This window comes from Hyperolius riggenbachi, chromosome 1, assembly GCF_040937935.1.
Source record: "Hyperolius riggenbachi isolate aHypRig1 chromosome 1, aHypRig1.pri, whole genome shotgun sequence".
Taxonomy (NCBI): Eukaryota; Metazoa; Chordata; class Amphibia; order Anura; family Hyperoliidae; genus Hyperolius; species Hyperolius riggenbachi.
Window position 1 is genome coordinate 666,737,743 of NC_090646.1, and position 23,147 is coordinate 666,760,889.

The 23,147-nt window shown below is 45.4% G+C and overlaps 1 protein-coding gene across 1 annotated transcript in view; it reads left to right on the forward strand.

Moving 5' to 3' along the window:
• The window catches only part of LOC137561051 (N-lysine methyltransferase KMT5A-B-like), a 43,171-nt gene extending 20,624 nt beyond the window's left edge, over positions 1–22,547 (forward strand). The window contains exons 4-9 of the mRNA XM_068272279.1: positions 3,634–3,751; positions 12,212–12,398; positions 15,931–16,018; positions 16,099–16,158; positions 19,242–19,432; positions 22,213–22,547. Of these exons, the coding sequence (XP_068128380.1) occupies positions 3,634–3,751; positions 12,212–12,398; positions 15,931–16,018; positions 16,099–16,158; positions 19,242–19,432; positions 22,213–22,423 (855 nt within the window). The 3' untranslated portion in view covers positions 22,424–22,547. The remainder of the gene's footprint in view (positions 1–3,633; positions 3,752–12,211; positions 12,399–15,930; positions 16,019–16,098; positions 16,159–19,241; positions 19,433–22,212) is intronic.
• Positions 22,548–23,147: the final 600 nt, after the last annotated feature.

The window sequence follows — 23,147 nt, forward strand, 5'->3', positions numbered from 1 at the left end:
TTTTTCTATAGGTACAATTTAAATATATGTTATATTTATATTATACTTATGATTGACACCTTTTGTATGCTAAAACAGTTCTTGTATTGTACTGGCGAGTGTAGGTGTCAGTGTAAATTTGTAGAGTTCTCTAAGTGGACGTTTCCTGTTCCTGGGAGGAGCCTATGTCGTCTCGTGGTGGACCTGTCCTGGAGGTTACAAAAAATGGTGTTAACAGTGCTTTCTGTACAGTGAAAAATTGCTGGAAAGTCTCTAGGAAAAAATACTGGAAAACTCCAAAAAGCGTTTGCGCTTAGCGATTTCTGGTGTGAATGCCGCCGCTCCTCTCCTCCCTCAAGATTGGCGATCCCCGGGCTCTGATTGGCCGGGGATCGCCGTCCTCTCATAGGCTAATGCCTATGAGGGGCGGAACAGGGTGAATTGCCTTCCTGTTCAATACAGGATGTTGGAGGGCAGGAGGGAAGAGAAGGGAGGGAGGGATAAGCAGCCTATACAGGCTGAGGAAAAAAACAAACAACCGCCACAGCGATCGGACCCCTCCGGCGGCATGTCCCCTTAGGGACAAAAAAAGAGGTGAGTCCGATCGCTGGGCTCCATAGCTGGGCTGTGCAGGAGGCTGAAGGAACTGCACAACCCAGCAGAGCTAAAAACAGGCTGTGTGTGTGTGTGTGTGTGTGTGTGTGTGTGGGGGGGGGGGGGGGGGGGTTAACACTGCGGTCGTCAAGTGGTTAAAGTACAATATTGGAGCTTGTGCCCACACATGTGCTTTGTATCCTGTCCAATCCCTCCTTCAGGCCCCCCCTGCACACTGCAAATCCGTTTTGCGATTGCTATTCTAATTTGAGATTCCGATTTTTCTTTGGATGCTATCAAAAGAAAAACGCAGCATGCAGTAATGATCAAAAATCCTAAATTGGAATAGCATGTAAAAATTGCAAATTGGAATTGCATGTAGTATGCAAGAGGCCTCAATGTGTACCTCAAAACAAGGCAAAAAAAAAACGAGAACAAAAAAAAAACCATAGCATAACACTTAAAACAATTTTCACTCCACTGTGCACCAATCTGTCCCTAGGCATAATCCCCCAGTAATATGGCCGCACAGATTTTTAATCAGGTTCCTAGACAGGATATGGAAACAAATGCAGAAAAATATTAAACATGCCTGAAAGACAGATTCATATACAGTTGAAATGCAGTGTTTTTGCAATGGCTCACCTGCCTAAAGATTTGCTGTTCTGACCAGCCAGTCCTGTGATCCAGATAACTCAGCAACACAGGACAATATAAGTACACATTTCAAAAGTCTCTTTACTAGTCTGCCAATTGGACAGTGTTGGTGTAATGTCACATTTTGATGCCCTGTTGCTGCGAATAATCATGCATATCTGCAGTGTATTCTGAAATAGTCACCCCCTTCCCAATCCTTTAAATTACTGGCCTCCTACACACCAAATGTTGAGGTGAGAGCTACTTTTGTGCAAACTTGCTGCCTCTGAAGGTGCGTACACACATGCGACTATAGTCATTTGAAACTATCGTTCCCCGATCGTTTAAAAAAAACAGCCAACGACCATTAAGTCTAACGACGGACGAGCGAGAACGATCGATCTAGCTTGGTGGATTTTTTCCAACGACGATCGTTTGTAAAAGTAGTACATCGTTACAAAACGGTCGTTCGGACTAGGCTTGACATGCACATATTTCTCCATGGAACTTTTCATTTTTATGCGCAAGCGCAATAGTAGCTTTACGTGATATAAGGTTCGTTCTAACGATCAGATCGTTACACACCTTTAAAAGCTAACTTTACTTAGGTCGTTCTTTCGTCAATTAAAAGTTCGTTCGTCGTTCACAACGAACGATCGTTGTCGTATGTGTGTACGTAGCTTGAGTCCAACTGGTTCAAAAGATATGCAATATCTTGGGAACTAGCGGGCTGCAAATTGGCACATATTTTACTTGCCTTGCCTACAATTTTTGGTGTGTAGAAGGCATGGGTGTTGATATATTAGCAATAAATGTGTAATGCTCATGCGCGCCACAAAAAGCGATTATTTAGCAGGAGAAAAATGTAAAAATGATGATGATCAGGAAACCGTGGCGGACAGCAGAAAGCGCCATTACAGCGGTCATCATTCTGCTTTTGTCTCAGAATAGTAAGGATGTGAATAACTACATACATGACAATCAGATCACAGTTGAATTGCATCTGCGAAGTATGAAGTGCCAATTTTAAAGAGACTGTGAAGCCTCTTAAAAATCCTTTTTTTTTTATGAAACAATCCTGTTGAATACCTTAATCCTACCTAAACCGCCACATCCCCGCGGCTGTAAACTATCTAAACCCCCCCCCTAACTTGCCCTCCCTCTCCCCAGCAAAATCCACGACTTTCTTGGTTGTGGATTTTGCTGCCCTGTGCGCTTCCGTGTGAGGCCGGGCTATGAGCTGCAGCTCTGCCTCGCACGTGTCTGTCAGCGGCGGATCTCCGCCTCTCCCCCGCCCCTCTCAGCGAAGGACGACTGAGAGAGGCGGAGATCCGCCACTGACAGACGTGTGTGAGGCAGAGCTGCAGCTCATAGCCCGGCCTCACACGGAAGCGCTGCCCAGATCGCCCCCCCCGGGTATTTAGGGGGGATTTAAATAGTTTACAGCTGCGGGGATGCGGTGGTTTAGGTAGGACTAATGTATTAAGCAGGATTGTTTAATATAAAAAAGATTTTTAAGAGGCTTCAGAGTCTCTTTAAGCAATTGGTTGCATAGAATAGTTGAATGTTTAAAATGTATTTTTTTTGTCCATTGAGGAATGTTATTGAATTTCCAGGTTACTTAGATGATGATGATGATGATGATATTATTATTTATATAGCGCCAACATATTCCACAGCGCTGTACAGAGTGTATTATCTTGTCACTAACTGTCCCTCAGAGGAGCTCACAATCTAGTCCCTACCATAGTCCTATGTCTGTGTATGTATTGTATATATCTTAGTCTAGGGCAAATTTAGGGGAAGCCATTTAACTTATTTGTATGTTTTTGGGATGTGGGAGGAAACCAGAGTGCCTGGAGGAAACCCACACAGACACAGGGAGAACATACAAACTCCTTGCAAATGGAGTTTACACCTGGATTCAAACTGGGGACCCTGCAATGCAAGCCGAGAGCGCTCACCACTACGCCACTGTGCTGCCTACTGTTAAAAGGAACTTGTTTGAAAATGTGGGACCTGCCTCACAGATTCTTCATAAGTTTCCCATACATATAGCGATGGGCAGATTTACCAAGAGACAGATCTCTCTCTCCCCCCACAATGTTTTGACATGTTTTATATACAATGCAAGCTGTGTTTTCACCAACTGATCTTATCTAATATGTATCAGAGCAGAAGATGATAAAGCTATAAAATATAAGAAACAGAAAGTTTCAAAAGCTGTAGTCTGAGAAAAACCAAAGGCCGTACCATGAGCTCCTATGGCAGGCTTCCGGGAGACCTGTATTGTGCAAGCTGTGCTAGGGTCATGCAAGAAAGAGAGAATGAAAGAGAGAGAAGGGGGACATTGAAGAGTATAAGTACTGTATATGTAATGTAAAAAGAAAAATATTTGTTTCATCAGTTGTGTTGTCTGTGCAGGATGTGGGACCCGGGAGTCAATTAAAAATTGATAAATTTCTGAGCCCCCTCAAACCACCCAGTGGTCGCCCCCCTCTTCAGGAGGAAAACTCCTCAGAGGCTCACAAGAAGGATGAAGGTAAGAACCCTGCTCTGCACAGGACTTTTTGGATTGTTTTTCTTCACACAAAACTGTCTGTACACCTCTTTGTGTAAATTGGATTCATTGATTATATTCTGAGGATTTCATTTTTAAATAAATTATCCAGCAAACCCCGACTGATTTTATTTTTCATTCCATCTGTTACATGGCATATGTTTGCAACCTTCTATAGGGTCAGATCTGAATAGAACAAAGACTGCTGAAAATGGCAATTTAGGAGGGTTATCACCCAGCAAAAAGAATGTAGGACCCAAAACTGTGGAGCTAAAGGGTACATAGCAAGACAGAGTTGAGGAACATTTAGATAGGATCATGTGCCAATAGGTCTGGGCTTTAGGGCAAGTCCACCATGCCACAGACTACCAGTATTGCCACTGCCTCTAACACAGAGGGGGTCTTGTAGCATCTAATTTGTGTCGTCTGGAGTATAATAGGTTTGATGTAGCTTTAGATGACTCTAATGTTTACAAGTACATGCTATTTTTAGGCATAGTCTCACAGCAGTGCGTCCATCTTTTGTCTGACAAGGTCTTCCCCACATCCAGCTCCCATGGAGGTTTTTCTTACACCATATGGTCATTAAGTATAAAATAGAGATTAGGAATAAGACCACTATCAAACGGGGAGTCTTATGCTAGGACTTCTTTTGATGTTTCTACAGAAGGACAACACTTGTTCGTTTTTCCCCAGTTTTCTCTATAGGATAGGATATGCTGTTTGATTGGGAGAGCAAGTGTGTCTTTACATGCCTTCTTGATTGTACATTTTTTTTTTTTTACTGCATAGATGTTCCGAGAGGCTACCTTAAAGAGAACCCGAGGTGAAGTTCTAACAATACAATCCACATACAGAGGCTGGATCTGCCTATACTGCCCAGCCTCTGTTGCTATTTCAATCCCCCCTAAGGGGGGCTGCGCTCTGTAATCCACCATAATGCACAGCCGCGCTGCCGACTCACAGCTTGTCACAGCGGGCTGCGTTTATCTCTTTACTGTCAGTCTGCCGCTCCCCCGCCTCCTGCAGAGCTCCGGTCCCCGCCCGCGTCCCTTCCCTCGCCGCTGATTGGATGGAAGGGACGCGAGCGGGGACCGGAGCTATGCAGGAGGCGGGGGAGCAGCAGACTGACACTACAGAAGTAAATACAGCCCGCACAGCTCAGCTGTGATTTATGATGGATTACAGAGCGCAGGGGGAATTTAGGGGGGGATTGAAATGGCAACAGAGGCTGGGCAGTATAGGCAGACCCAGCCTCTGTATGCAGCTAGCATTGTGAGAACCCTGCCTGGGGTTCTCTTTAACCACTTAACGACCGCCTAATGCCGATAGGCGGCGGTTGGTCGTAAGTGGGTTTCCATGGAAACATGTCAGTTCACGGAGGGTTCTCTTTAACACTGGTATTACTTCACTATAGGCAAGTAAGCATATTCCATTGTCTGAACCTGCTGAGACCTCTAAAACACCCATTATATGATCCGGTGTAGCTACACTCTCTCTGATAAACCAATGAAAACAGCTTCTGTACCACTGCAGTATAAAGCCAGCCATGAAATCAATATGCTGCAGTCAGTCACTCTCTGGATCTCTCCAGCATCTGCAATATTATAAGCAAAATGATAGTCACAGTCTCCCCACAATGCACTAAAAACAGTTGGTTAACTGTTAAGGTGCTAAATATGATATAGTCTTGATTGTGCAATGCTACCGATTGTACATAGTAGAAGGGTAACAGGAGTGAATATACTTTGAACAGATACTTAAAGAGAACCCGAGGCGGGGTTCTCACAATGCTAGCTGCATACAAAGGCAGGGTCTGCCTATAGAGCCCAGCCTCCGTTGCTATTTCAATTCCTCCTAAATCCCCCCCCCCCCCCCCCCATGTGCTCTGTAATCCATCATAAATCACAGCTGCGCTGTGCGGGTTGTGTTTACTTCTGTAGTGTCAGTCTGCCGCTCCCCCCGCCTCCTGCAGAGCTCCGGTCCCCGCCCGCGTCCCTTCCATCCAATCAGCGGCAAGGGAAGGGACGCGGGAGGGACCGGAGCTCTGCAGGAGGCGGGAGGAGCGGCAGACTGACAGTAAAGAGATAAACGCAGCCCGCTGTGACAAGCTGTGTGTCAGTAGCGTGGCTGTGTTTTATGGTGGATTACAGAGCGGGGGGGGGGCTTAGGGGGGATTGAAATAGCAACAGAGGCTGGGCTCTATAGGCAGACCCAGCCTCTGTATGTGGATTGTATTGTTAGAACTTCACCTCGGGTTCTCTTTAACCACTTGAGGACCACAGTCTTTTCGCCCCTTAAGGACCAGAGCCTTTTTCTCCATTCAGACCACTGCAGCTTTCACGGTTTATTGCTCGGTCATACAACCTACCACCTAAATGAATTTTACCTCCTTTTCTTGTCACTAATACAGCTTTCTTTTGGTGCTATTTGATTGATGCTGCGAGTTTTACTTTTTATTATATTCATCAAAAAAGACATGAATTTTGTCAAAAAAATGACTTTTTTAACTTTCTGTGCTGACATTTTTCAAATAAAGTAAAATTTCCTATACATTTGAGTGCGAAAGTTATTCTGCTACATGTCTTTGATAAAAAAAAAACCATTCAGTGTATATTTATTGGATTGGGTAAAAGTTATAGCGTTTACAAACTATGGTGCCAAAAGTGAATTTTCCCATTTTGAAGCATCTCTGACTATTCTGACCCCCTGTCATGTTTCATGAGGTTCTAAAATTCCAGGATAGTATAAATACCCCCCAAATGACCCCATTTTGGAAAAAAGACATCCCAAAGTATTCACTGAGAGGCATGGTGAGTTCATAGAAGATTTTATTTTTTGTCACAAGTTAGCGGAAAATGACACTTTTAGACAAAAAAAAAAAAAGTTTCCATTTCTTCTAACTTGCGACAAAAAAAATGAAATCTGCCACGGACTCACTATGCTCCTCTCTGAATACCTTGAAGTGTCTTCTTTCCAAAATGGGGTCATTTGTGGGGTGTGTTCACTATCCTGGCATTTTGGGGGGTGCCTAATTGTAAGCACCCCTGTAAAGCCGAAAGATGCTCATTGGACTTTGGGCCACTTAGCGCAGTTAGGCTGCAAAAAAGTGCCACACGTGGTATTGCCGTACTCAGGAGAAGTAGTGTAATGTGTTTTGGGGTGTATTTTTACACATACCCATGCTGGGTGGGAGAAATATCTCCGTAAATGACAATTTTTTGATTTTTTTTTTACACACAATTGTCTATTTACAGAGATATTTCTCCCACTCAGCATGGGTATGTGTAAAAATACACCCCAAAACACATTATACTACTTCTCCTGAGTACGGCGATACCACGTGTGGCACTTTTTTGCACCCTAACTGCGCTAAGGGGCCCAAAGTCCAATGAGTACCTTTAGGATTTCACAGGTCATTTTGCGACATTTGGTTTCAAGACTACTCACGGTTTAGGGCCCCTAAAATGCCAGGGCAGTATAGGAACCCCACAAATGACCCCATTTTAGAAAGAAGACACCCCAAGGTATTCCGTTAGATGTATGGTGAGTTCATAGAAGATTTTTTTTTTTTGTCACAAGTTAGCGGAAATTGATTTTAATTGTGTTTTTCCACAAAGTGTCATTTTCCGCTAACTTGTGACAAAAAATAAAATCTTCTATGAACTCACCATACTCCTAACGGTTTACCTTGGGGTGTCTTCTTTCTAAAATGGGGTCATTTGTGGGGTTCCTATACTGCCCTGGCATTTTAGGGGCCCTAAACCGTGAGGAGTAGTCTTGAAACCAAATGTCGCAAAATGACCTGTGAAATCCTAAAGGTACTCATTGGACTTTGGGCCCCTTAGCGCACTCAGGGTGCAAAAAAATGCCACACATGTGGTACCGCCGTACTCAGGAGAAGTAGTATAATGTGTTTTGTGGTGTATTTTTACACATACCCATGCTGGGTGGGAGAAATATCTCTGTAAATGACAATTGTTTGATTTTTTTTTACACACAATTGTACATTTACAGAGAGATTTCTCCCACCCAGCATGGGTATGTATAAAAATACACCCCAAAACACATTATACTACTTCTCCTGAGTACGGCGATACCACATGTGTGACACTTTTTTGCAACCTTAGGCCTAACGTCCTATTCACAGGTCATTTTGAGGCATTTGGATTCTAGACTACTCCTCACGGTTTAGGGCCCCTAAAATGCCAGGGCAGTATAGGAACCCTACAAGTGACCCCATTTTAGAAAGAAGACACCCCAAGGTATTCTGTTAGGAGTATGGTGAGTTCATAGATTTTTTTTTTTTTTTTTTGTTACAAGTTAGCGGAAAATGACACTTTGTGAAAAAAAAAATTACAAATCAATTTCCGCTAACTTGTGACAAAAAATAAAATCTTCTATGAACTCATCATACACCTAACAGAATACCTTGGGGTGTCTTCTTTCTAAAATGGGGTCACTTGTAGGGTTCCTATACTGCCCTGGCATTTTAGGGGCCCTAAACCGTGAGGAGTAGTCTGGAAACCAAATGCCGCAAAATGACCCTTGAAATCCTAAAGGTACTCATTGGACTTTGGGCCCCTTAGCGCAGTTAGGGTGCAAAAAAGTGTCACACATGTGGTATCGCCGTACTCAGGAGAAGTAGTATAATGTGTTTTGGGGTGTATTTTTACATATAACCATGCTGGGTGGGAGAAATATCTCTGTAAATGACACATTTTTGATTTTTTTTAAACACAATTGTCCATTTACAGAGAGATTTCTCCCACCCAGCATGGGTATGTGTAAAAATACACCACAAAACACATTATACTACTTCTCCTGAGTACGGTGATACCACATGTGTGACACTTTTTTGCAGCCTAGGTGCGCTAAGGGGCCCAACGTCCTATTCACAGGTCATTTTGAGGCATTTGTTTTCTAGACTACTCCTCACGGTTTAGGGCCCCTAAAATGCCAGGGCAGTATAGGAACCCCACAAGTGACCCCATTTTAGAAAGAAGACACCCCAAGGTATTCCGTTAGGGGTATGGTGAGTTCATAGAAGATTTTATTTTTTGTCACAAGTTAGTGAAAAATGACACTTTGTGAAAAAAACAATAAAAATTGATTTCCGCTAACTGTTAACAAAAAAATAAAATCTTCTATGAACTCGTCATACACCTAACAGAATACCTTGGGGTGTCTTTTTTCTAAAATGGGGTCACTTGTGGGGTTCCTATACTGCCCTGGTATTTTACGGGCCCAAAACCGCGAGTAGTCGGGAAACCAAATTTCTCAAAATGACTGTTCAGGGGTATAAGCATCTGCAAATTTTGATGACAGGTGGTCTATGAGGGGGCAAATTTTGTGGAACCGGTCATAAGCAGGGTGGCCTCTTAGATGACAGGTTGTATTGGGCCTGATCTGATGGATAGGAGTGCTAGGGGGGTGACAGGAGGTGATTGATGGGCGTCTCAGGGGGTGGTTAGAGGGGAAAATAGATACAATCAATGCACTGGGGAGGTGATCGGAAGGGGGTCTGAGGGTTTGGCCGAGTGATCAAGAGCCCACACGGGGCAAATTAGGGCCTGATCTGATGGGTAGGTGTGCTAGGGGGTGACAGGTGGTGACAGGAGGTGATTGATGGGTGTCTCAAGGTGTGATTAGAGGGGGGAAATAGATGCAAGCAATGCACTGGTGAGGTGATCAGGGCTGGGGTCTAAGGGCGTTGTGAGGGTGTGGGCGGGTGATTGGGTGCCCCAGGGGCAGATTAGGGTCTAATCTGATGGGTATCAGTGACAGGGGGTGATTGATGGGTAATTAGTGGGTGTTTAGAGGAGAGAATAGATGTAAACACTGCACTTGGGGGGTGATCTGACGTCGGATCTGCGGGCGATCTATTGGTGTGGGTGGGTGATCAGATTGCCCGCAAGGGGCAGGTTAGGGGCTGATTGATGGGTGGCAGTGACAGGGGGTGATTGATGGGTGGCAGTGACAGGGGGTGATTGATGGGTGATTGATAGGTGATTGACCGGTGATCAGTGGGTTATTACAGGGATGAAGAGATGTAAATATTGCACTCGCGAATTGATAAGGGGGGTCTGAGGGCAATCTGAGCGTGTAGGCAGGTGATTGGGTGCCCGCAAGGGGCAGATTAGGGACTGATCTGATGGGTAACAGTGACAGGTGGTGATAGGGGGTGATTGATGGGTAATTAGTGGGTGTTTAGAGGAGAGAATACATGTAAACACTGCACTTGGGGGGTGATCTGACGTCGGATCTGCGGGCGATCTATTGGTGTGGGTGGGTGATCAGATTGCCCGCAAGGGGCAGGTTAGGGGCTGATTGATGGGTGGCAGTGACAGGGGGTGATTGATGGGTGGCAGTGACAGGGTGTGATTGATGGGTGATTGATAGGTGATTGACAGGTGATCAGTGGGTTATTACAGGGATGAAGAGATGTAAATATTGCACTCGCGAATTGATAAGGGGGGTCTGAGGGCAATCTGAGCGTGTAGGCAGGTGATTGGGTGCCCGCAAGGGGCAGATTAGGGACTGATCTGATGGGTAACAGTGACAGGTGGTGATAGGGGGTGATTGATGGGTAATTAGTGGGTGTTTAGAGGAGAGAATAGATGTAAACACTGCACTTGGGAGGTGATCTGACGTCGGATCTGCGGGCGATCTATTGGTGTGGGTGGGTGATCAGATTGCCCGCAAGGGACAGGTTAGGGGCTGATTGATGGGTGGCAGTGACAGGGGGTGATTGATGGGTGATTGACAGGTGATTGACAGGTGATCAGGGGGGATAGATGCATACAGTACACGGGGGGGGGGGGGGGTCTGGGGAGAATCTGAGGGGTGGGGGGTGATCAGGAGGGAGCAGGGGGCAGTTTAGGGTTAAAAAAAAAATAGCGTTTTTAGATAGTGACAGGGAGTGATTGATGGGTGATTGGGTGCAAACAGGGGTCTGGGGGGTGGGCAGGGGGGGGTCTGAGGGGTGCTATGGGCGATCAGGGGGCAGGGGGGGGAGAAATCAGTGTGCTTGGTGCAGACTAGGGTGGCTGCAGCCTGCCCTGGTGGTCCCTCGGACACTGGGACCACCAGGGCAGGAGGCAGCAAGTATAATAGGCTTTGTATACATTACAAAGCCTATTATACTATTTACATGCGGCGATCCGGGTGCTAGTAACCCGCCGGCGCTTCCGAACGGCCGGCGGGTTACAGCGTGAGGGGGGGCGGAGCCAGTCGCTGGCGGCTGATTGCGTCACTAATGACGCGATCGCCGCATAACCACGCCTGCCGCCGCCTCTGCCGATGGGCGTATTGCGGTCGTTTGGGCCCAGTCTTTGCCGCCGCCCATCGGCTGGGGGCGGTCGGCAAGTGGTTAAGAGATCCAGCATTGTTTTTATTTCTAAGCAGAAAGCCAGCAAATGTCATCTTTCATAGTCTGTGATCACAACTGTACTGTAAATACTGGCATAGCTTTGTAGGTTTGGCACAAAGGGATTCTCTAAAATCTTATCTGACCACATAAAAACACATACAAATACAAATATGACAGGGACTTGCATCTTGAAGAGGAACTCCAGCCTAAACAAAGTTACTGTCATTAAGTTACATTAGTTATGTTAATTAAAATAGATAGGTAGGATAATCTCTTACCCACTCTGTTTTAAATGAACAGGCAAATGTTTGATTTCATGAGGGCAGCCATCTTTTTGGTTGAAAGGAGGTGACCGGGAGCATGAGACACAGTTCCAACTGTCCTGTGTGCGGATCACCCCTCCCAGTTGCTAGGCAACGTGAATAACAACATAGGAAATCCCATCATGCTCTGCACAGCATCAGGGAAAAACCGCCCGGGCAGATTTCTTTGATGGGGTGGAGCTTAGCTAAATGCAGCTAAAAAAGATGCTTTGGTAAGAAAAACAAAGTTTTGATTCTGTGAAACTGTTAAAGAAACACCAAGCCTTTTCAGTTCTGCTGAGTAGATTTTTAGTCCGGAGGTTCTCTTTAATTTGGGAATTTGCATGTTAAGGAGAACTAAAGAAAAACAGTTGAACATGGTGCAAACTCACTAGAAGTCTTATCTGATAGCATAAAACGCTATTGTCCATAAATGCTGTCGTTGTCTCCCCTCCTCATCCTCCTCCAATGCTATAAGCAGAGTTGCACTGACCCTGCATTCCCCCATTGCTCCCCACCCTGCTACATTTCCATGCCACCCAGCGGGAGAACAATTCTGAGTATAACACTGTGAGGTTTGCTGCGAGATATTCTCTTGGGTCTAAGGAGCATCAGCCAGTCCTTTCTTTGGAGAAGAGAAGTATAATCCCTTCTCTGGACGATTTTTTTTTCCGTTTGACCTGTTTGTTAATTTAACTTGCTGATTTAATATGGCTTCTGGTTTTCTTTCAGTATTTTGTGACTTGTTTATGTGAATTGTTGTTTTAGAGATAAAAACTGTGGCTGAAATAGAACTGAAAAGAATAGGAACAGAGCCCAAAGAAAGTGAATGCAGTGTTTCCAACAGCACACCGACCCAGACACTGACTGTGATAGAGACACAGAAGAAGTCGCCTCCTAGAGACAAGAAGCCAGAGTCACAAAGAAAAGCCAAAGCAAAGCCGAAGAGACGGAAGTGAGTATGAAATGCCTTTATGATGAGCCTATGTAAGGATCAGTGTTGCCAACCGCCCATAAATTTACGGGCAGCCCGTAATTTTTGATACAAATTAAGCTGCCTTTGATACAAATTAAGCTGCAGCGTCCGTAAAAGGGCGGCCGATTAGCCGCCCGCTCTGTTGCAGGAGGACAGCAGCGCAGTGGAGGGAGAGCTGTGGGCAGCGGTGGAGAAGGGGGGCAATCTCCCCCCCCCCCCTTCTCTCACATTAGTGCTCTCCCTCCCTCGCTGACTGTCCCCCTCCTGATCTAAGTGACGAGTGGCTGGCAGTGGCGTTTGGCAATGGGCGGGACTTACCTTCCGTCTCGCTCCTGCGCCGGAAGTTCTGCTGCTCTGGTCTGGACCAGACCAGAGTAGCGGCAAATCATCCCGCGCCGGCGACGAGAGAAGACGCAGGTAAGTTCCGCTCACTGCCGCCTGCCACTGCCAGCCACTCAGTCACTTAGTTCAGGAGGGGAGAGCGAGCTGCTCCCCTCCTGCTTTGGGGGGTCACCTGGCTAACCATGGGCACATATACATCTGGCTACATCTACTGGGCACATATAACCCTGGCTACATCTACTGGGCACATATAACCCTGGCTACATCTACTGGGCACATATACCTCTGGCTGCATCTACTGGGCACATATAACCCTGGCTACATCTACTGGGGACATATAACCCTGGCTACCCATGGGCACATATACCTCTGGCTACATATACTGGGCACATATAACCCTGGCTACATCTACTGGGCACATAACCCTGGCTACATCTACTGGGTACATATAACCCTGGCTACATATACTGGGCACATATAACCCTGGCTACATATACTGGGCACATATAACCCTGCCTACATATACTGGGCACATATAATCCTGCCTACATATACTGGGCACATATACCCCTGCCTACATATACTGGGGACATATACCTCTGGCTACATATACTGGGCACATATATGTGCTGGCTACATATACTGAGGACACTGGCTGTTTGCCATTATGTGCATTTACTGGTGCAAAGCTGTCTCTTATGTGCATTTACTGGTGCAAAGCTGTCTCTTATTATGTGCATTTACTGGTGAAAAGCTGTCTCTTATTATGTGCATTTACTGGTGAAAAGCTCTCTCTCATTACGTGCATTTACTGGTGAATAGCTGTCTCTCATTACGTGCATTTACTGGTGAAAAGCTGTCTCTCATTACGTGCATTCACTGGTGAAAAGCTGTCTCTCATTACGTGCATTCACTGGTGAAAAGCTGTCTGTTATTACGTGCATTTACTGGTGAAAGGCGGTCTCTTATGTGCATTTACTGGTGAAACGTTGTCTCTCATTATATGCATTTACTTGCCATGCCCACTTTAGTCGCCGCAAATTTCCTCGAACATGTTGCACCCTACCCATTTGACTGCCCCCTCATATGTGCCAGTCTAGAACCGGCCCTGTACCCCTGCCTACATATACTGGGCACATATACCCCTGGCTACCTGTTCTGGGGACATTTCTCCCCCTGGCTACCTGTTCTGGGGACATCTATACCCCTGGCCACCTATTCTGGGGACACCTATAGACCTGGGGCTACCTATTTTTGGGGAACCACTGCTGTCAGATTAAATGTATTTTGGGGAACTGCTGCCAGATTATGTGTATGTTGGGGGAATCGCTGCTGCCAGATTACATCTATTTTTTTGGGAACCACTGCCATATTATCTGTATTTTGGAAGAACCTCTGCCAGATTACGTGGATTTTTGGTGAAATGCTGTAAGATTACATGTATTTTGGGGGAAGGGGGGGAAACACTATGGCAGAGCTCAAACTTCCCTGGCAGACCTTTCACAGCAATATTAAAATCATGTATATTTGGCCCCACCCATGCCCACGCCCACATTCTGTTGCGTGGCGCTGGGGGTTTTGTCAGTAAAAAAAATCTTTTGTCAGTAAATTTTTAGGTATTTGTCAGTAAAAAATAACGTGAAAGGTTGGCAACACTGGTAAGAATGAACTAAAAATGATTTCCAATCCATTTTATTTGTTTTAAAGCCATAAGTAATGCTTGAGAAATGGGGGGTGTCTAGAGATGTCTTAGTGGAGTAGGGAGATCATGTGGGTATCCAGGACTCGCAGCTGCAACTAAGTAGAAACATGCTGCAGATGGCTCAACAGATTCAGGTTTATCCAGACTGCACAAAATAGTGTGAAAAAATGCAATACAGCAGGCACCTTGTCTTACAAGTACTTACAACTGTTTAATAAAGTTTATGTAAAGCTACAAAACTAGAATTTTATCATTTGAAATGATTGTGTATCAGTATGTTTCTTCCAGAACATTGTGCAGCCAGGGTACCCTGGCAGGCCGTCATCTGCCCTCTAAATGCGGTTTTGTTCAGAGGGCAATAGGAAGATGAGCCACGACCCAGGAAGTACTCCCACGACCCAGGAAGTACTCCTGGGTGGCGGCTTAGCTTCCGATTGGAGGAAGCTAGCGGAGGCAGGTAGCGGTGTGTAATATGGAGGCAATTCTGGGAAACTGACAAGCTGGCAGCTAAACAGACAGCTGGCGACAAGCAGATTGTCACTAGCCTGTCGCTATTTATCAGGGGGACAGCAGAGTCCGGGGGAAACTGGCAGCATCAGAAGGACACAGAGGCATGGCATTGTGCACATAACATGCCTCTGGGTCCTATTAAGATTTAAAAAATCTGCCTCGGGTTCTCTTTAACCCTCGTGCCGTTTGCCAATTCTGACGGCAAGGGGGCGGCGCAGCACTTTTTTTCTTTCTTTCTTTTTTTTTAATTTTAATCATGTGGCGAGCCCAGGGCTCGCTACATGATAGCCGCTGAGAAGCGGCATCCCCCTACCTAGTTCAATCGCCGCCGCGATCTTTGGAAGCAGGAAATCCCGTTCAGAACGGGATTTCCTGCAGGGCTTCCCCTGTCGCCATGGCGACGAGGCGAGATGTTGTCACCGACGTCATGGATGTCAGAGGGGATCCCGATCCACCCCTAAGCGCTGCCTGGCACTGATTGGCCAGGCTGCGCAAGGAGTCTGGAGGGGGGGGGGGGCGGCGGGTAGCGGCGAATCGGCAGCGATTGGGATATGCACGCAGCTAGCAAAATGCTAGCTGCGTGCAGTAAAAAAAAAATTGTGAAAATCGGCCCAGCGGGGCCGGAGAAATCCTTCTGCGCAGGTTACCCCGAGCTGAGCTCGGGATAACCGGCAGGAAGGTTAAGGTTGAGAAAACACAAACATTGTGACACACAGGGATCCTAGGCTTGCATGAGTGTTTATTTCTCCATTCTAGATTGATTACTTTTATCACAGACGGCTCGAGATAAAAGCCTAATTTACAGCAGGGAGTTTCTCAGTGCAAGGCTGACCTAATGCAGTGAATCTGTTTTCCTTGGATTCATTTTTCTTAACTAGCCCCCAGTGTGTTATTAAGTCACTAGATTTGTAAATCTGTATATTGTTTTCATAGTATATTGCTCAAAATTCTTCCTAGGGAACCAGCAACTAAATCTCCAAACAGAAAAGTAACAGACTACTTTCCAGTCAGAAGAAGCAATAGAAAAAGCAAGAAAGAGCTGGAGGTAACCAAACCTTAAAATATCCATCCTTATAAGATGTGTGCCTTTTTGTTGTTCTGACCCCCATTCCATTGCTGTTACAGTGTGAAGAAAAGCAGAGAGTGGATCATCTGATTACAAGTGCCACAGAGGAGGGGATGAAGGTAGTTCTTCACAAACTTACACTTGTTTATCCTAACTTGGCTGACACTAAAGCCGGCCATACACTAGACCGATCGACAGCAGATTAGATCACCGGGATCGAATCTGCTGTCACATCGTTTCACGCTAAACGCTAAATTTCGATCGATTTCGTCCCGAAATAGATCGATCCCGTCGATCGCTCCGTGTGGGAAATTACCGTTGATCGCCCGCGGTAGGGAGCGCATCGCTAGCGGCGTACGATCGACGTAGGTATACATTACCTGAAGCTGGCTCCCGACATGTTCTCTGCATCACCTCCCGTCTGGGAACCTCTCCGCATCACGGCATCCGTGTATAACTTCCTGTGTCACTGCAATGACAGCGGAAGTTCAAGTACTAATAGAGAATATATAAGAAGGAAGAACCGAGAGCCCAATATGGTGTAGTAAGTCAAGGCAAATGGTATATTAAAGAGAAAAATGTATACTCACAAACCAGGGTTACCTCCAGGCAACCACTATATAAGCAGGTGAGGAGATTAGCCTGTCCCCACTCAGGATTAAGAAGTCGCTCTCTGTAGACGTGAGAAGAAAGGGGTATCCCCCTCCGCCAAGGGTGGATATATGATATAGTATTTAGACTGAAAAGAGGCGCCAAACAGGTTAAAAGCAGTAATTAAAAATGTTAAAAATGCTTAGGAGGCAGTGGTGGACTTACCTCCAAGCAGACACAAGCAACTGTGTATTTCAACAAAAATTAGATTTATTGGTACACTCCAGCGCTCTATTTGAACTTCCGCTGTCACTGGAGTGACAGAAAGTTATAAGCGGATGCCATGATGCGGAGAAGATGCCCGGAACCAGGCTTCAGGTAATGTATACGGGGGGGACAGGCGGCAGGAGCAGCTCAACAGATTGTGATCGGTTTCAGGCTGAAATCGATTCACACTCTGTTTGCAGTAAAAGTAGCCATACGATCCCTCTCTGATCAGATTCGATCAGAGAGGGATCTATCTGTTGGTCGAATCTGATGGCAAATCGACCAGTGTATGGCTACCTTTATAGTGCTAAACTGGTGGCTTTCCGTGGGTGTGGTGGCTTTTAATGTTCGTTCTCTGATGTTCGAATGTGCAGCTTTTGCTGCGAAAGCTAACTGGAATATAAATAGTGTTGGGTAATTAATGTTCAGAATGCAGTCAGTTTTTCACCTACTCATAACAGAAGCATTGTGACTACTGTGCTTAGGGGCCCCTTTCCACTAGGGCCAAATGTGGGATGGGGAAAAGCTGCCAATACTTTGAATTATTTGCTGTCTGCGGTGCCATTCTGGATGGCATGCTGCAGACTCCTGGCTGTGCATGGCGTGGCTAAGTGATCTGCATGTGTGCTCCCATCACTGCAAGTGCCATTGTGGCTCCTGCAAGGTGCACACCGGCTAGTGGAAACCGGCCCTATGGCTTCTCTTTCACTTTAAAGCGGACCCAAACCAAACATTTTTTTAAATTAAAAATATGTAGTTGCACCACTCTGACCCATACAAAGATAAACACTCCTTCAAGCCTATGAGCATTTCAGTGCATGCTTCACCCTTCTCTTTTCATAGCTAGGGTTATACTGGGGGCAGCCATTAGCAATTCCTCCATTGCCGGACACCACCTACTCCACCAGTCTGCCGGATTCTGTCCCGACAATATGAAAGGAAGCGAGGGGTTCCTCCAATAAATGTAAAATATTTTATATTTGTCATCATGCAGCTGAAAAAAGGCTGCTATTTATTATTATAATTTAGAAAATAGATTTTATTTCTGAAATCTTGTACTTTTAATTTGGGTCCACTTTAAGCAAACCTGAAGTGACAAAAGTCAAAATATAAATACGTCATACTTCTCTTCCGCATAGTCTACTCATTCATTGCTTTCTCCTCTCCTTCGTTCTGTTTTTCCACTGATCAATGGAATTCTCCATCCTCCATTTTGAAAGTGGCTATTACTCCATAATGGCCTCCTGATCAGCACACAGTTAAACTGTAATATTGACTCACTTGACTCATAGGGAATCATGGACCTTACCTTGCTCATCAGTTGTCCTTTCAGGTATAACTGATAGCAACTGAGATATATATATATATTCTATCTATCTCAGTTGCTAACTGCAAGTAAAATGGATATCCCAACGCTCTAAACCCCCTCTAACCCCCCTCGAGCACATAACCACTGGTGCAGGATCTGGTCAGTCACGCTGTCCAAAACCACACAAGGGATCCGCAAACCACAGTAGGATGAATAAAAAACGCAATTCTTTATTTGAAAAACTCCACATAGTTGATCCTGTGGATATATTTGTCTTTCTGAAGCTTGTCGGGCTCACAATCTGCCCTTATTCATAGTATATATATATACATCCTTCTTGCATTTGTCCCTGGAAGAGAGGATAAAGGTTGTAGGGCTATTACAAAAAAAGCTCATTTGGGAACCCAGGGACTGCAGTGGTCAGAAGAAATGTTTTTTTAAAGGGAACCTGAAGCAAGGGGTAGATGGAGGCTGTCATATTTAATACAGTTGCCTGTCTGTCCTGCTGTTCATTCTGTCATTGGTAGCATGTGGATCGCATACCTGAAACAAGCATGCAGCTAATCTTGTCAGAAACATCTGATCTGCATGCTTGTTCAGGGTCCATAGCTAAAAGTATTATGCTAGGTGTACACCATTCAATTTCCCGGCCAATTGATGCGTTGAATTATTTCTGACATGTTTGATCAGCTCCCGATCGATAACTGGATTGATTTTCTACAGTAGTGATCGGAAAATCGATCCTGTTATCGATCGAGAGCTGATTGGACATGTTGTTAATAATCATTTTGACACATTGATGGGCTGGTAAATTGAATGGTGTGTACCCGAGCATTCGAGGCAGAGGATTAGCAGGATAGCCAAGCAATTTGTATTGTTTAAAATGAAATATATCAGCCTCCATATTCCTTTCTTCACGTTTGCTTTAATTTACAAAAAAGCAATTTCCACATCAATTGGATAAGCTGGGTGGGCAGCCGAGATTCTGAGGTGGTTTAATAACTGTCCTTATGACTTTTTGTCATTTCTGCTCAGACTGATAACATTCCTGGTAAAGGCCGAGGTGTGATCACAACTCGAGATTTTCATCGAGGAGAGTTTGTCGTTGAATATCATGGAGATCTAATTGAAATCACAGATGCTAAAAAACGAGAAGCAGAATATGCCCAGGATTCCTCCACTGGCTGCTATATGTACTATTTCCAATATCTTAATAAAACCTACTGGTGAGTCATTCATAATATGCAATTCTGTCCTGACACTTAAAGGGGCACTACAGCAAAAAACTGTAAAATGTAAAATATGTGCAAACATATACAAATAAGAAGTACATTTTTTCCAGAGTAAAATGAGCCATAAATTACTTCTCTCCTATGTTGCTGTCACTTACAATAGGTAGTAGAAATCTGACAGAAGTGACAGGTTTTGGACTAGTCCATCTCTTTATAAGGGGATTCTCAGTGATATATTTATTTTCAAAAGCACTTAGTGAATGGCAGTTGCTCTGTCCAACTGCCAAAAAACTGTGTAGCGAGCAGGGAGGCCAGCATCATTGTTTAAATCCTTTTTAGGGAATATCTTTATAAAGCATAAAAGCCTCGCTAAGAATCCCCTATAAAGAGATGGACTAGTCCAAAACCTGTCACTTCTGTCATATTTCTACTGCCTACTGTAAGCGACAGCATTCTAGGAGAAAAGTAATTTATGGCTCATTTTACTCTAGAAAAAAATGTACTTCTTATTTGTCTAAATTTTACAGTTTTTCACTGTAGAGCCCTTTTAAATGGAATGTTTAGTGTTTAATCTCATTTTTTGTGTTATTTGTATTTGAGGTATGGTTTGTTTTCCATTTTGATTTGCAGTACAACTACTGGTTTCACTGGTATAGTTGTTTGTAAGAACCGATACCTTAGTGCTGTAACCATGCTTTTACTATTACAACAGCAATGACTCGCTGTCTTGTAGACTGACGCCTGGGCCCTGCTGTCATCTAAGGAGCCACTTTAGGTTCCTGGATGCGAGTCTCATGTCAGGGAATGAAAGCTGCTAATGTGTGCTCCCATGGGTGCACGTCGCTATTGCTTGTGCATGTGGGCATCCATTTAAAATCATTGGGAACTACTAATAAAAAAATGAAGCAGATACATAGCTAAATAGAGGGAAGGCTGTGGGTCCTCTAGAACCTTCCTTCTCCTCTCCCAGCACCCGTTCCAGCGCTGGCTCCCTATAGCAGTATTTGACTAATTTGGTGAAATACTGCTATCTCCGCCACTGAAGGAAGGGTTGGGGAGCCTGAGTGCTCCCAAAGACGGGCCGCTCCATACTGCACACACGAGAGTTCCCTCTCCTATACTAACATGTGCGCAGTGGAGCCGCCTGTCTTCTGGAGCACTCTGCTCTCCAAGTCCCTCGCAGCGGGGGATTTATACGGGGGAGCCAGTGCTTAAAATGATCCTCCGGACGAAAAATCTACTCAGCAGAACTGAAAAGGTTTGGTGTTTCTGTAACCGTTTCACAGCATCAGAACTTTGTTTTTCTTACCAAAGCATCATTTTTAGCTGCATTTTTACCTAAGCTCCACCCATCAAAGAAAAAAAGCCCGGGCTTTTTTCCCTGATGCTGTGCAGAGCATGATGGGATTTCCTATGTTTACGTTGCCTAGCAACTAGGAGAGGTACACAGGACAGTTGGACATGTGTCTCATGCTCCCTGTCACCTCCTTTCAACCAAAAAGATGGCTGCCATCATGAAATCACAAACCTTTGCCTGTCCTTTTAAAACAGTGTGGGTAAGAGATTATATTACCTATCTATTTTAATTAACATAACGTAACTTAAAGGAGTTGTCAGGCAAAAAGTTAGAAAATAAGCGCTACTTACCGGGGGCTTCCTCCAGCCCCAAGCTCCCAGCACGTCCCTCGCCGCAGCTCTCCCCGCAGCCGTTCTCCGGAGTGCCGACCCGGTCCCCGGCGATGACGTCAGAGCGACCAGGAGGTTGCTCTGTACTGCGCGCTGTCAATCACCGCCACGTGGGCCGGAGCGGACTGCGCAGGCGCAGAACTACTAGTTCCTCTTTAACGGAGGGGACCAGGGGAGGAATGGAAAGGCTCTATAGGACTCAGGGCCTTCCCTCTCCTTAAGGTGGCCACACACCATACAATTTTTTAAATATCTGTTCAAGTCAAGAATTGCAACCAATTTTTCTGACTGATTGTAACATTTCAAAAATCTGACCGATGTACCACACACCTATGTTCAATTTTTCCTCAATTATGATTAAAAAATGATTGGAAACTCTGAGAAAATTGCTAGGGTGTAAATATTAATAAGTTGACAATCTACCACACAACATTTTCATAAAAATTGATCAGAAAAATCCACCACTCCCGATCAACTTTTATCGAATAAAAACGGGAGATCCAATCGAATGAAAAATGGGCTACATGATCCCGGGGGTTGATCGTAACAGGTAGCCACAAAAATCGCAGCTCCCCGTCACTCCTGAGGGCCGCAGTGGCCCACTTTCACTTTTGTCACCTACAGGTCACGATGCTGCAATGAGATTCATTCTCTTATTCAGCGTGTAGAGAGGCGGGGGAGCTGCAGGGGGTGTGGCCAGGGAGAGAGAACTGCCCAATGGCCGCTCGCTCTGGAAACCATGAAGCAAGAGGCACGTTTGCGGTTTGCTAAAAACCTCAAACCGCCGGTGTGCACCAGCCCATAGAGATACATTAGCCACGCGGAGTTTCAGGCGGATGCTGCCGGCGGATCCCCCCAGTGTGCACTGGGCCTTATACTTGGCAAGCGGTGATGCACTGGCTCTTCTGACCGGCATGAATGTTTTCAGCAGTATCCATAGCTTTTTAGGTGGGATTGAACCAGTCTGGTTGGCTTCCACTCACCACATACATTATCGAGGCATCCTTGCCCTATCAAGTTACGTTATGAACGGTCTGGGGTTTTCCTATTTTGCTGATCACTAACTATGCCTATTTTTTTATTTTCAGTGTTGATGCAACAAAAGAAACTGGTCGTCTAGGAAGACTGATAAACCACAGCAAGAATGGGAACTGTCACACTAAGCTACATGACATCAACAATGTACCTCACCTCATACTGGTTGCATCAAGGGACATAAAAGCTGGGGAAGAACTGCTGTATGACTATGGAGATCGGAGCAGATCTTCCATTGAAGCACATCCATGGCTCAAGCATTGACCTATATAGAGATGACTGGATTTTACCCTTTGTGAATGGATTTGGTTTTAAACGGAGCCCTTTTTTCCCATTAGTATCGCACAGTTAAAAAAATGAAATGCAGGAAGTTTGCCATAGTGATTAAAGGGATACTGTAGGGGGGTCGGGGGAAAATGAGCTGGACTTACCCGGGGCTTCTAACGGTCCCCCGCAGACGTCCTGTGCCCGCGCAGCCACTCCCCAATGCTCCAGCCCCCGCCTCCGGTTCACTTCTAGAATTTCAGACTTTAAAGTCTGAAAACCACTGCGCCTGCGTTGCCGTGTCCTCGATCCCGCTGATGTCACCAGGAGCATACTACGCAGGCCTAGTATAGTCTGTGTCTGCGCAGTACGCTCCTGGTGACATCAGCGGGATCGAGGACACGGCAACGCAGGCGCAGTGGTTTTCTGACTTTAAAGTCTCAAATTCCAGAAGTGATCCGGAGGCGGGGCCAGAGCATCGGTGAGTGACTGCGCGGGTACAGGACGTCTGCGTGGGACCATTAGAAGCCCTGGGTAAGTTCAACTCATTTTCCCCCGACCCCCCTACAGTATCCCTTTAAGTTATGTGTGTCTCTTCCTGGAATTCTGGGATGTTTCTTACATGTCTTCAGACACTGAATGCTGCAGACTTACTGTTGGTATTATAAGGGCTGATAGAAACGTTAAATGTTTGTTGGTCATGTAAAGACTGACCTGATAACCA